Source organism: Hypanus sabinus, chromosome 1 (assembly GCF_030144855.1).
Source record: "Hypanus sabinus isolate sHypSab1 chromosome 1, sHypSab1.hap1, whole genome shotgun sequence".
Lineage (NCBI taxonomy): Eukaryota > Metazoa > Chordata > Chondrichthyes > Myliobatiformes > Dasyatidae > Hypanus > Hypanus sabinus.
Window position 1 is genome coordinate 36,814,076 of NC_082706.1, and position 15,387 is coordinate 36,829,462.

Sequence of the window (15,387 nt, forward strand, 5' to 3'; positions counted from 1 at the left end):
CTACTTAAGAGTGTCTAAAGTGCCTGTAATATATCCTCTACCACAACCCCTGGTAAGGTGTTTCATGTACCTACCATTCTCTGTGTAAAGATCTTCAATATTTATCTCCATTTCTGCCCTGGAAAAGTACTCTGGCTATTCACTCACTCTATGCCTCATTATCTTGAGTGCCTCTATTAAGCCATCTCTCATTCTCCTTCACTCCAAAGAGAAAAGTCTTAGCTCAGTTAACCTATCTTCATAAGACGTGCCCTCTAATCCAGGCAATATCCTGGAAAATCTCCTCTGCACCCTCTTTAAACCTTCCTGTAATGAAATAACCAGAACTGAACAATATTCCTAGTATGGTCTAACCAGGGTTTTATTGAGCTGCAACGTTACCTTGCAGCTGTTGAACTCCGTTCCCAACTAATGATGCCCAATACACCATACACCTTCTTAACAACCCTATCAATTTGTGCGGCTACTTTGAGAGATCTACGGATGTGAACTGCAAGATCCCTCTGTTCCTCCACATACCCCAGAATCCTGCCATTAATCTAGTATTTTAACTTTGACTCAGAAAAATTATTCATTTTGGAAAGCGGAATTTGAGTTCCACCTGCCAGCTCTGCATCCTGCCAGTGTCTCATTGCAGCCTACAAAATCCCTTCACACTATCCACAACTCCACCAACTGTCATCTGCAAACTTATTAACCCATCTTTCCTCTTCCTCATTCAAGTTATTTGTATAAAAAAAAACCACAGAGCAGGGAATCTCAAAACCGATCCCTGTGAAATACCAATGGCTCCCCCACCCCTGACCGAATACTGTCCATCGGCTACTACTACCCTCTGCCTTGAGCAAGCCAATTCTGACTCGACACAGCTAAGTTTCCCTGGATCCCATGCCTCTTGATTCTGCAAGTCTACCATGGGGAACTTTATCATATGCCTTACTAAAATCTATACACATCACATCCATCTTTGTCAATGTGCTTTGTTCAATTTCAAAGAATTCAGTCAGGCTTTGATCTGGTTTTGATAAGAAGTAGAAGTTTCTGCTGAAGAAGAGTAGGGTTTATTTGCACCAAGTGCAAAGTGACATAAGGAAATTGGATTTAAAATTATCCCCTTTTAATGTTTCTTTTCTTCACAGCTACTGTATTTGGCAAAAGGAGGTCATGTTCCCCCTGCAATCTCATGTATGATTTTTCTGTTTCATAGCAATAAAGGAATTGATATCCCGACTATTTGCACAAAGCAGATGGGACAATTCAGCCTGCAGTCTATGTCTGCACCACAAGACAGGTGAGTAATGGCCTGTGGCATGTCCAGCGGGTGCTGGTATAACGGTTTGCACCCTCTCTTTGTGCTTGTTCTGTTGCAGGTAATTCAGTGTCCATTGGATGTGAGATCTTTAGCTGACACTAGTAACGTGGGTGGGGGGGTGGGGTGGAGCAGGCACAGGCAAGCATGGTAATTTGTGCAAGTTTTAACTAATTCAAGCATTAAATATGATGAGATTCACTCAGGTGGATGAGTTGGATTGAAGTGTCAGTGGATAAGCATAACTAATAATTTTTAAAATTCTTAGTTATGCTGAAGTCATTGGGTGAATGTTATATATTGAGGGAAGGTCGATGACAACAATATTGAGTAGGATCTGGGGAAAATGAACTGAGTGTTGCTGTTTGGGGACAGATTAAAGGCCAGCTGGTTAGAGTTCAGAACCTGCACATTCTCATGAGGATAGCAAGGTTTGGGAACTTTGCATGACAAGATACCGTCAGGTTAATAATTTAAAAAAGAAGAAGAAAGCCAGTGGATAGTCAGAGGCTTTTTCCCAGGGCTGAAATGGCTAGCATGAGAGAACACAGGTTTAAGGTGCTTGGAAGTAGGTACAGTGGAGATGTTAAGGGTAAGTTTTTTACGCAGAGAATGGTGACTGCGTGGAATGGGCTGCTGGCGACGGCGGTGGAGGTGGATACGATAGGGTCTTTTAAGAGGCTGCTGGACAGGTACATGGAGCTCAGAAAAATTGAGGGCTATGGGTAACCCTAGGTAATTTCTAAGATAAGGACATGTTCGGCACAGCTTTTTGGGCTGAAGGCTCTGCATTGTACCGTAGGTTTTCTATGTTTCTGTAAATAGTCATCCACATGGGTTTACCAGAGTGCAGTGGAATATGTTTGCAGATAGTATCCGTGAACCCAGACTGTTTGGGTGAAGATCATTGGGTTTGAAAAGTGTGGCACATTCCCAGAATAGATTAAAGTTGTCAATGAAACCAAAGTTCCGTGCTTTACGTTGCATCTGAAGCCAATCATGCAGACTGAGGAGCTGTTAAAACGCCCAGATCCATAACCCAGCATAGGAATTGGTCCAGAGATAAAAAGTCCTTGCCACTGATTTTTAGAAATCATTATTGTACGTTCGTGCAGCTTAGATAGTTGTTGAACAACACCATTTGTGACAATGTGGACAACGATCCATTTTACAGACGGGTGGTCAGTTAACAGGCAAGGGAGTTCGGTGCTGGGAAAACAGTTACACTTAGCTATGTCTTGATGTTCCTGATAATGGAGTTGCCAGTTATCAGTGTTGTTAGGAGTGTAGAAGAACATAAGAGATAGTAGCAAAAGCAGGCCATCTGGCCCATTTAGCCTGCTCCGCCATTCAATAAGATCATGACTGACCTGGCCATGGACTCATCGTGTACCTGCCTTTTCACCATAACCCTTAGTAACCCTGCTATGCAAAAATCTGTCCAACCTTGTCTTAAATATATTTATTGCCCACTGCTTCATTGGGCAGAGAATTCCACAGGTTCACCACTCTCTGGGAAAGACAGTTCCTCCTCATCTCCATCCTAAGTCTACTCCTCTGAATCTTGAAGGTATGTCTGTGAACCTGTAAGACTGTGGAATTTGCGATGGTGTTGCAGCCCGGGAGGTAGCCAGAAGGGTACCCCTCTTGGGGCACAGTGGAGGTGTGGAGGTGTCTACTGGTGGTCCGAGTGGTGTGTAGCTGGTGGCGGAGAGTGTCTCACCACTTACAGTGGAGTGTCTGGTTCCCTGTGCAATGGAGGATGAGACAAGCCAGTCAACAGGGAAAATTGCCCGACCAAAACATTGAATCTATTTTGTAGTTGGATTACTTGTGTAGTTGGAGGGGTGGAGTGTTTATTCCTTCCTACAACTAACCAAGGTCCCACTAAGTAGGGAGTTACATCCTGATTGATGCTTTAGACTTGGCTCCCAGTTGATTCCAGTGCTCGTTATGCTCGGTTAGAGCGGCCTCCAAACAAGGAGTGGTGGAACTGGGCCTTGTCCAATCCAGGGTTCAGTGGAGTCTAGCTCTTCGGCGATGATGGTGGCGCCCATAATGATTACAGAATTGAGGAATGATGAGGTTGGGATATTCTCCTGTCTTGTACAGTGATTTTCCAGTCTCGTACAGTGATTTTCCAGTCTCGTACAGTGATTTTCCAGTCGTGGCAAAGACAGCTCTTGCGAGGCAGTGAAAGGTGGTATGATCTCAGTCTCTGTGCTGCTGAGCAAAGCAGGAAGTAATCTTTTGCCAGATATGCCACGAAATTTGATTTGCGCCAGAACAGTGCCAGGCAGCAGGGAGGGTTGTGCCTGTGGTGGAGCTGGCTGAGTCTACAACTCTACAGCCTCTCATGTTCCTGTGTATTGGAGTCAGTGATGCAACTAGTCAGAATGGTCTCCCATCATGCGCCTGTAGAAATTGGCAAAAGGCTTTGGTGACCTACCGAACTCAAACTCCTAATAAGCAGAGCCGCTGGCGTGCCTTCGTCACTCTCAGGGAACTATGTACTTGTACCCTAGGTTTCTCTGTTGTACAACGTTCTCCAGGGCCCTACTATTTACAGAGCAATCCTGTCCTAATTTCGGTGTAATCTGCAAGTTTAATAATCTTGCTGTCTTCATTCTAATCCAGAATTGTCTTCATTGCCTATATTAACAATTGACCCAGTCCTCCCATCTGAAAAACAAGCCTCCACTACCATCCTCTGACTCTGTCCACCAAACCAACTTTGTATCCAATGAATTAGCTCTGGATCCCATGTGATCTCACCTCTAGACCAGCCTGCCCTGCAGGATCTTGTCAAAAGTGTTAGTTCGTCCATGTTGACAATATCTATCATCCTGTCCTTGTCAATCTTCTTTGTCACCTCTTCAAAGAGCTCAGTCAAATCTGAGTTTCAATCTCCTACGCACAAAGCCATGCTGACTATTCATAACCAATGCCCTGCTTTTCCATATGCGGTTGGATCTTCTTTCAGAATCCCCACCAATAACTTGCTCACCACTGATATTAGGCTCACTGGCCTGCAGTTTGTTGTTACGGTCCTTTAATAACTCTACAGTCAGTTTTCCAGACTGTTGTAAGTTAGACGCTCGATGGTCATTGCGGACCAGTAGTCAGAAGGAATTGTCTCCGTACTGCGTGACTCTGAAACCACAGATCTGCTAATAGCTGATGCTCTCACTTGTGTGTTGTAATCATATGGGACAGGGCAATAGTGTAGAGGTTAACATAACACTATTACAGTGCCAGTGACCCAGGTTTCATTGCGGCTGCTGTCTGTAAGGAGTTTGTAAGTTGTCCCCACGATTGTGTGAGTTTACTCCAGGTGTTCCTGTTTGCTCCCACATTTCAGAGACATGGGTTAATCGGTCATGTGTGTAATTGGGCAGTGCTGGCTCATGGGCCTGGAAAGGCTTGTTACCATGCTGTATCTGTAAATGAATAATTACCTGCTTCCACTGTCTCCCCGGCAGCATGTTCCAGGCACCCATCACTGTTTTAAAAAAAACTTATACCATAAATCTCCTTTAAATTTTCCCTTTCAATTTAAGGCAGTGCCCTCTAGCATTTGGTATTTCTACTCTCAGAAAAGACCGTCTTTTCTGCAGCTCTCATAATTTTACGAACTTCTCGCCAATCTTCCCACTGCCTCTGCACTCCTCCTGTAATGCTGTGACCATGACTTCGTGTAGTACTCCAGATGTGGTCGAACCAGAGTTTTATACAGCTGCAATGTGTTTTACTCCTTTTTACAACTTCTGTACTCAATTCCCAGCCGGTAAAGGCAAGCATGCTGTACCCTGTCTTTACCACCTTACCAGCATGTGTTGCCACTGTTACAAACCCCGTAACTTGGTGTCTTACCAGCAAAGATAGGAGTATCTTTTGGAGTCTGATGATACTATTTTTAACAGTATTTATTCGTAAAAATACACAAAAATAATACCAATGCAAATATACAGATAATATACGTCATCAATATTAAACCTAAAAGTGCGGGTATAATAATAATCAATAAGAAATAAGCTCTATCGTTGTCTAGGGGATAATGAATTGTCCGATGGAAATATAAAGTTCAGTTCAGTTCAAGCAGGCTGCGGTATTGCAATTGTTGGAGAGAGAGAGAGTAACAGCTAATGACTTGCCAACGTTCCTTTACGATCTCGATCCATCGATGCGTTGTGTTGTAGCCATTCACGGATGACCCCTCCGTCCTTTAGCTAGACCGTTCTTCCGTGGCGGACTCGTCACCCAGGCAAGGGTGGACAGAAGCCCCCACCGGTCTCGTAGCGTCTCTCCTGGTGCATCTGAGGGGTGTTCCCCAGAACTTACTTTTATCCCCACTCACGGGGTCTCATGTGTCAATCAGTTTGGGATGATGCAACCCATCAACCAGACCACTCTGGTTACCCCCTGAGGGGTTTCAATGAATAGAACAGTACTCAATACACAATCCTTCTCCAAGAGACAATTGCAGTAATCAGTGGTTCCGTTCCGCTTTTGTTAGGAGGAGACATTCCACTTTTGTGTATGTCTGCATTGTCTCTCTCTCATTTCCTTGGTATCAGACCCAAAATAGTAGCGATTTTGCGATTCTCAAAAGTGGGGGGGGGGGCGACCTTGCACCCTTCTGCCCATCAGAGTTGCTCCTTATTCATATCACCCCCATCCTTCTAAGAATTTTCACCAAAAGGGGAAAATTAACTAATACAGTCTTACCGAATTTCAGAATCTTAACACAATACAAAAACAGTAATACAGTTATACATTCAATTTAGCATCTAAAAAGTTAGCGATTACATTGACACTTCCTTTAGTATCTTAATATCTTGTACCTTAATAAATTCCTGTAGCATCAGACTCCAATTTAATAACCACTTATTTTTTTATTCCTTTTCTTCAGCAAAAACTAAACTAAAGGGTTGTGATCTTAAGTATATAATACAAAATGTGAACCAATACATGTGTGATTATTCTGTAGTACATTACAAAAGTTTATGCAAATACTAATCTTTATTTTACTTTTAAACTCAACAGTCAATCTTCCATGGTGTTGTCTTTATTATTTACATGCTTTGTCGAAATCCCTCAAAACCAGATCCTGTTATTTAAAGTGGCATTTTGTCAACCTTTACCTCTTTTCCATTTAACTCTCACATGGTTAGCTTGCTCACCAGTGTAGAATAGGCTTTTGCATACTCCTTTCATAGGAGTCATTTTATCAACAATGTTTTCCAAACTTAGCCCATCTTCTGAACTTCCGCACAATTCTTTATTTTTAAGCAAGTCATTAGTTTTATCTTCAGGACCCTTCATTCTATTAGTTTTCAGTTTAACATCTGCAAGTGATCCCTCTTTGTCCAAACAACATTTCAAATTCTGCCTCTTGACAGCACACCCTTGAATAACATTAGCGAGTGGGGCACCTTTACATTCCAAACCAAACTGAAATTGATTCACAGGCACCTTGTTAACAAGCCATTGTTCCTTCAGCCTGGTTACTGCTTCTGAAACCAATCCAGACTTTAAATTTTTTTTATTCAATTTAGGAACTACACTTTTCCCTTCCCCTTCAATAATAATATTCACATGACCAGCTTCCATCTCCTCACTAACTTTTAACACACCTTTGAACACAAACAACTGGGAATTCTCACTTCCCTCTAGTACCAAGGTTAACCCTTTCTTCACTGAACCAAGTCCATCTGACCCAAAAGGACTGCATTCCTTTTCAACTAAATCAGATACCTCAGACTTTTCCTGAGTTTCTTTACTAGGTTCAGTACCATGTGCATCCACATCTTGAACACACTCAGATGGGACATCAGCCTCTTCCAGGCTGTCAATACCCGTCCCCTTTTCAAATTCTGAGTTCCCCTGATCCACCCAGTTACTCTCTGGGCATCTCCCTTCCGGAGTAAACTCAACCCTGCGGGTTCAAACAACCTCATCTACTAACCCAGCAGACTCCTTCAAGGTAATGGCACCCTTTTCATCTAGGACTGCCCTTATATCATTATCGGGAACACATTTAAATTCTTCAACTTCTTCAAACAGTTCTGTCAAGCCAGACAGATCATCCATGTCCAACCCTGGACCTCCTAACTGCCTTATCTGTTTCTCATCTTTACTCCGTGCCTCTATACATTCCCTCCTGGCTAAGGGTAGGTCTACCTCCTCTCCTTTACACTCTTTCACCTTCCTATTCTCTGTTTTACCATCCCCTAACCCCTCTTGGTACAGGGTCGATAAAAACGTCTCAACCAGATCGACACTGGACCAGTTCCAGTGCGGATCTGGAGAGATACTGGAGCTGAGCAGTCATTGATTCTCAGTAAGGTACTAGATTTTGGAACTGGTGTTTCTCCCTATTTCACAGACACGGTCCCTTCTGAAATAAATTTCTCATGCCCCTCTTGTATTTTATCTACCTGGGGCTTTCTCGTCGATTTGCTGATCGACTCAATACAGCCTGTAGGGACTGCTGCTTTCCCTTTTCCTGTCTCCTTCCTCGGAGCAAAGCACTTAGATGCAATATGACCCACCTTTCCACAATTAAAACAGATCATGCTGCCTCTGTTTCTCCTTCTTATACTCCTTCTGTTTTTCAGCTCTTTCCTTCTCCTTTTCAGCTGCTTCCAGCTGTTTTAACCTAATTTCATGCTCCCTCTTCGCCTCTAACTCCTTTAGCTGGAGCTCATACTCCCTTTTCTTCTGTTCCAACCTTCATTTTTCCAACTCTAACTGAGCCGTCCCAATAGCTGGTACCTTTTCAGGTATCTGTTCCAATACCTCAGCTGAAAACACATCCTTCTCAATATAATACTGAGTTATGGCCCTCCGCATCTCCCACTTTTTCATTGACGACCTCACCTCTGCGAGATTTAGTCCTTTCGCAATGTTTACCAAGTCCGTCTTTGTGGCAGCCTCTAGCGCCTTCAAAGTCGGGTTTTGTGTAAATTCGTCTACGTCCATCTTTGCTGGTTTCCCGTCTGGTTACCCGCGCAACCAGATCCAAGTCTGGACTTAAAAGCCCGATTAACTGGCCCTCCAATTTGGTATCAAATCTCGAGACGAGGCCCCAAGTTGTTACGAACCCCGTAACTGGGTGTCTTACCAGCAAAGATAGGAGTATCCATTGAAGTCTGATGATACTATTTTTAACAGTATTTATTAGTAAAAATACACAAAAATAATATCAATGCAAATATACAGATAATATACATCATCAATATTAAACCTAAAAGTGCAGGTATAATAATAATCAATAAGAAATAAGCTCTATCGTTGTCTAGGGGATAATGAATTGTCAGATGGAAATATAAAGTTCAGTTCAGTTCATGCAGGCTGCGGTAGTTGTTGGTCGCGGTGTTGCAATTGTTGGAGAGAGAGAGAAACAGCTATTGACTTGCCGACTTTCCTTTACGCTCTCGATCCGTCGATGCATTGTTGTAGCCATTCACGGATGACCCCTCCGTCCTTTAGCTAGACTGTTCTTCCGTGGCGGACTCGTCACCCAGTCAAGGGTGGACACACACACAAGCCCCCACTGGTCTCGTAGCGTCTCTCCTGGTGCGTCTGAGGGGTGTTTCCCCAGACCCGACTTTTATCCCCACTCACGGGGTCTCAGATGTCAATCAGTTTGGGATGATGCAACCCATCAACCAGACCACTATGGTTGTCCCCGAGGGGTTTCAATGAATAGAACAGTACTCAATACACAATCCTTCTCCAAGAGACAATTGCAGTAATCAGTGGTTCCGTTCCGCTTTTGTTAGGAGGAGACATTCCACTTCTGTGTATCTCTGCGTTGTCTCTCTCTCATTTCCTTGGTATCAGACCCGAAATAGTAGCGATTTTGCGATTCTCAAAAGGGGGGGGAGCGGCCTTGCACCCTTCTGCCCATCAGAGTTGCTTCTCATTCGTAACACCACTTTCAAGATGCTGTGCACTTGCAGTCCAGGTTCCCACTGTTATACAGGCGTTCATTTGGGTGAGGGTAATAATTACCTGAGCCAGCCATTCCTATGCTTCATGACTAGTCTATGGTGAGTTTGCTGAGTGCATAATTCTTCCTCTTCTCATTGCAAAGTGTTTTCTTTGTTAATCTGATGGCAAAATTACAATTATTTTGTTGTCAGTGTCATAAGGAAAATAATTGGGCCATTCTGCCCATTAAGTCTCTTACGTCATTTCATCATGGCTGATAGAGACCCTTTCTAATAAAGAGCCTATCAACTTCCACTTTAAGTATACCAGTGATTTGCCCTCTACAGCCATCTGTGGCAATGAATTCCAGATTCACCATCATCTGGCTCAAGACCTCTTCACCTCTGTTCTAAAAGGACCTCCTTCTACTTTGAGGCTACGGCTTCTGGTCCTAGAATTCCCCGCTAAGGGAAGCATCCTCTAGGGCAGGGGTCGGCAACCTTTACCACTGAAAGAGCCAATTGGACCCGTTTCACACAGAAAAGAAAACACTGGGAGCCACAAAGCCCGTTTGACATTTAAAATGAAATAACACTGCATACAACGTTTTTTTTTTGCCTTTCTGCTATGTATAAACAAACTATAATGTGTTGCATTTATGAAATCAATGAACTCCTGCAGAGAAAACGAAATTACATTTCTGCATGCAGCAAAAACATTTTGAACTCCGAAAAAAAGATGTTGGGTTGAAGATTACTTTTAAGTAAAATACTCAGTGTCCGTCTTGTATTTATGAAAAACGCCGAACTTAAATTGTCCGCCAGCAGCAAACCAAAAATAACGTCAGCCAGCTGTCAGCCTGAAAAATAAAAGGACTATTTCACTGAACAATGAAAACATTTGAATATACGTAAAATAATAGGCAATTAAAATATTTATCACAGTTGGTTAATGGGATTTCTGCTCCTGGACCTCAGCGCACAGCGTCTGCACATCAGGGCTGTATGACGTCACCTTCATCTTTACACAGGATCGCAAGCTGTCATCTTTGAGGCGTGCGCGATGTTCATGTTGGAGATAATAAAGTTCATGTTGGAGAACACCTGCTCACATACATTTGTGGATCCAAAGATCGACAGGACTCCAAGCGCATACTTTTTAATGGTTACATAAATGTCGGGGATAGCATTCCATGTTACGAACACAAGTTTTTCTGGTTTGAGGAGGTTTTCAATATCACTCCATTTGTGATTCTGAGCAAGAACGGCCTTCTGACGGGCAATATCTTCAAGGTCTGCTGTCAAGCGTCTAAACTTGGACACCCATATGTCTTTGTCGGCTATGTCGGCCAGTTCCATCTCAAGATCAGGTTGACTCACACCTGCCAATGCAGTCGTATTCAGTAGGGATGGATCGATGCTTAGGGGAGTGACCGGGAAGGATAATGTGTTTTTTTTTTTTCCCTCTCTGAACTCACCGAAGCGTTTCCCAAATGATGTTTGCATTGCGATGATTGCAAAATGTCAGTACTCCGAATATCTCATGTTGTGAGCTTGCTTGAACTCTCTCAAATTGGGGAAGTGAGACAATGGGCCTTTCTGTAAATCTCTGGCAAGCAGTGTCAACATGCGCTCGAATGCCAAAACATCCTCCAACATGTGCAGGGCTGTGCGTCCTTTCCCCTGAAGAGCTGTGTTCAGCATGTTCAGGTGCGCTGTCATGTCTACCAAGAAGTGTAGCTTTTCCAGCCACTCTGGCTGTTCCAGCTCAGGAAAGGTGAGCCCTTTGCTGCCCAGGAAAGCTTTCACTTCTTCCAGACACGCGACAAAGCGTTTCAGCACCTCCCCTCTGGACAGCCACCGGACTTTGTTGTGCAGCAGGAGATCAGAATATGCGCTTTCCAGCTCATCCAGTAACAAACGGAATTGACGGTGATTTAAACTTTTTGCCATTATTTTATTGACAATCTGAATGACAACATCCATTACTTCTGTGCATTCCAGAGGAAATGTTTGAGCGCACAGTGCCTCTTGGTGCAAGATGCAGTGAAAAGTCAGCAGCTTTCTGTCCAGCGACTTCTGCAGTAAAGCCACAAATCCCTTGTGAGCTCCTGTCATACTTGGTGCCCCATCAGTAGCTACTGACACCAGGTGGGTGGTCTTTATTCCTTTGGCTCTTAAACAATTCAAGACATCCTCACAGATGTCTTCCCCTCGTGTTTGGCCTTTTAGAGGTATCAACTCAATCATTTCTTCCTGTGGCCCGGCAGAGTTTACATACCGGCAGAACAGCGCTATTTGTTCAATATCACCTTTGTCTTTAGACTCGTCACAGGCAATCGAGTAGGCCACAGCTGAATTGATGTCTTTAATTTGCTGTCTTGTGATGTCTTCTGCCATTTTTATGGTTCTGTCTTTGACAGTCTTTGCAGAGAGGTGCATATCCCTGATTTTCTGCACAATTTCACTCTTGTTTTTAAAGTCCGTGAATAGATGTTCTGAAATCTTAATGAAAGATTCTTTTATATATTCACCATCTGTAAACTGCTTCCCGTGCCTATTTCCTGAGCGGCAACAAAACTAGCATATGTAGTTGATTTTCCAGACTTCATCCACTTCTTGAAGTTATTTTTGCTCAGATCAACCTTCCGCATCAGTTCCGAAACGCTTTTGTCTCTCATCTCCATCCGGATACTTTTGAGCAAAGGCTGCGTGTTTATCCTGGAAATGTCTTGCGACATTTGACTTTTTGTTGTTTGTTAGTTTCTCATTGCATATTAAGCATACCGGTAAACCAGTCTCGTCAGCACTGAAAGCAAATGGATCTGCCCATCTATCATTAAACGTTTTGTTTTCTTCAGTCACTCTTCTTTTTTTTAGAATTATCCATAGTTAGCCTAACTCGGATTGAAAAATTAAAGAAATCGCGCACTGGCGGGTGTCAGGCATTGGCAGTAGTGACGTATATTAATAGTGACAAAAAACATGTTTTATTTAGATTGTACAAGATCACTATAATCTTCAAATTTAGAATTACATTTCAAAAACTAACAAACTAACATGAAATACATTTTAATTAATTACTCGTCATTTATTTTCCAAAGCCACAGGGAGCTGCAGCACAGAGATGAAAGAGACGCATGCTGCTCCGGAGCCACAGGTTGCCGACCCCTGCTCTAGGGTAATTAATTATTCCTATCATGGAATTCCAGACTGAGTCCCACTTGACTCCAGCACGTGCAATTCCAGCAACCTAACGCTTTCTTTATGTTTCTTATCTCAGCCGCCTTTATCAGTTTCATTTCCCCAGACAATATGTAGATTGGAATTACCTGTGATTACGGTTATACCCTTTTGACAAGCTGACATACAGGCACCGTTTCCTGCAGAAGGCATTTGCCACGCTGGCCTTTATCAGTCTGAGTACGAGAGTACAGTTTTGTTATTGAACCAGAAAGGCTTTGCAAACAATTTAGCAGTGTGTTGCCTGGACTTGGGACCCGAGTTACAAGGAGAGGCTGTGTAAGCTAGGACGGCATTCCATGTAATGTAGAAGATTGAGGGGTGGTTGTGACTGTAATCTAAGTCACCAGAGAGACACTGAAACTAGTGATATAAAGGTCTTTAATCATCACGACAAGCAGGCACACTCTGTTGAGACCCTCTTGATAGAGACTTTAAAACACAAAGTTCATCATGTTTTATGCTGTTAAGATGAAAGGTGATTCAATGCTATTTCAATAGTTACAATGACTTGTTTACTTCAATACTTTGGGTTGACAGAGACTCCTTTGAATTACACTTCTACAATGCCAGACTCCGAAAGTTCAAACACCCTTGCTGGAACAAAGTAATTCATACAGAGGGTCTAAAAGCTTTTGGGTACAGAGATCCCAGGCTCCCAAAGTTAAGGCTGTTACTGCGGTTGTTGAATACACAAATATTTCAACTATTGATTGAGCAGCTATACGTGACCATATGCTAAGTGGTAAAATCAGTCTTGTCTGCCAGCTTGAACTCAGTCACAATGGTGCAAATAACTTAGCCATGGTGCCTGGTTTGCAGGCCAGTTAGCATAACCCCATTGTCTTAACTTTGGCTGATACAGTTGAGAATATCTCATGGTCACTTTGCTTTGCAAACTTTTATCTTTTGAGCAGCCAGCCCCTTACTGTGGGCCAGCAGTCCATACTCTGTCAACGGTGCTGTTTGAAAAGCTGCCCTTTTAACTAAAAACTGATTACTGCTTGCAATTTAAATTTAGAAATGAAGACTAGTTCTTGCGTGAATTAAAATCTGCTATATTCACACAATTTCATAATTCCTGAATAGGGTGATCTCATAAGGGGTATACAAGATCATGATGGATTTAGCTAAACATCCCAGGGAGAGTGTGCTAAAAACAAGAGGGCATAGGTTTAAGATCAAAGCAAGAGGTGGAATCAGGGACAGATTCTTCACACAGAGGGTGGTGCATATTTGGAATGAGCTGCCAGAAATGGTGGTTGAGATGGGCGCCTTAGCGACTTTTAAAAGACATCTATGTGGCAACCCACTTCCTAGCGCACTCGAACCGGCTCACAAATAGCCAGCGCGCCGGCATAAAGGCCAGTCCCAAAAGGGCGCCAGGTCTGCTTCACCAACAAAGGGAAAAGCCCGCGTGGGACTGTGAGTACGTGCCCCCTACAGCATCCGCGCCCAGGGAGGGCGGGATCAGGGAGGCTTTAAAGCGAGGCCGCAAAGTTCGAATAAAATCCTTTTTTAACTGCAGTTTACCGACTCTGTGTCGTTATTTCAGCGCTGCGTGTAGCACACTGCTACATCTAGATAATTACATGCAGAGGGGAGATTTGGAGGGTTATAGGCCAAATTCAGCCAGATGGGACTTGTTCACTGGGCAACGATCAGCCTGGATGAGCTGGGCACAAGTGCCTGCTTCCATGCTATATGAAGTTGGGAGGTCGTGGTGCAGGTGTACTGGAGATTGGTGAGGCCACACTGGTGTGTTCATTTTTGGTCATTTTGCTGTAGGAAATGTATTGCTAAACTGGAAAGAGTGCAAAAGGTGCTGAAACATGTAGTCAGGACTTGAAGGACTAAGTTATAGGGCAAGGTTGAACTGATTAGAATCTTGTTTCTTGGAGCTTTGATAATAAAGGATGATTTTATAGTGGTGCACATGGTGAAAGGCATGGATAGGGCCATTCAGCCCATCGAGTTTGCCCTGCCATTTCACCGTGCCTGATTCATTACCCCTCTCAGTATACTCCTGCCTTCTCTCCATAAACTATTAATGCCCTGACTAATCAAAAATCCATCAACCTCTACTTTAATATACCCAATGACTTTGGTCTCTAAAGTAGTTTGTGGCAATGAATTCCACAGGCTAAAGAAATTTGTCATCATCTCTGTTCTAAATAGTTGTCCCTCTGTTCTGAAGCTGTGCCCTCTGGTCCTAGTCTTCCCACAGTAGGAAACATCATCTCCACATCCACCCTGTTTAAGCCTTTCAATATTTGATGGGTTCTAAATTCCTCCGAGTACAAGCCTAGAGCCATCAAACGTTGTTCATAAATTAACCCTTTCACTCCCAGACTCATTCTCATGAACCTCCTCTGGACCCTCGCCACTGCATCTTTTCTTCGACGAGGGGATCAAAACTGCTCACAATACTCCAAGTGCAGTCAGATCAGTGCCTTATAAAGCTTCAGTGTTACATCCTTGTTTTTATGTTCTTGTCTTATTGAAACGTTGCATTTGCACTCCTTACCACTGACTTGACCTGCAAGTTAACACTTAAGGAATCCTGTATGAGAACTCCCAAGGTTCTTTGCATCTCTGATTTTTGAATTTTCTCCCCGTTTAGAAAATGATCTGTGCTTTTATTCCTTCTACCAAATTGCATGACCATACACTATATTCCATCTGCCCCATCTTTGCCCACTCTCCCAAACTTGTCTTGCAAGTCCTCCTTAGCTGAATGTATTCAGTCTTTTCTCCAGGATTGGGGAATAAAGAATTTGAGGGGTTTAGGTGATATTTAATAGGAGCCTAAGGGGCAACTTTTTTACAGAGGTAGTATGTGTGTGGAATGAGTTGCTAGAAAATGAGTCTTTCGTTATGGCAAAAGCTGCCCATCCT

At 43.2% G+C, this 15,387-nt stretch overlaps 1 protein-coding gene across 1 annotated transcript in view; it reads left to right on the top strand.

The window, feature by feature from the left end:
* Positions 1 to 15,387, top strand: part of LOC132392977 (RNA/RNP complex-1-interacting phosphatase-like) — a 32,355-nt gene that overhangs the window by 13,171 nt on the left and 3,797 nt on the right. Inside the window, exon 8 of the mRNA XM_059967624.1 lies at positions 1,208 to 1,291. Coding sequence (XP_059823607.1) covers positions 1,208 to 1,291 — 84 coding nt within the window. The remainder of the gene's footprint in view (positions 1 to 1,207; positions 1,292 to 15,387) is intronic.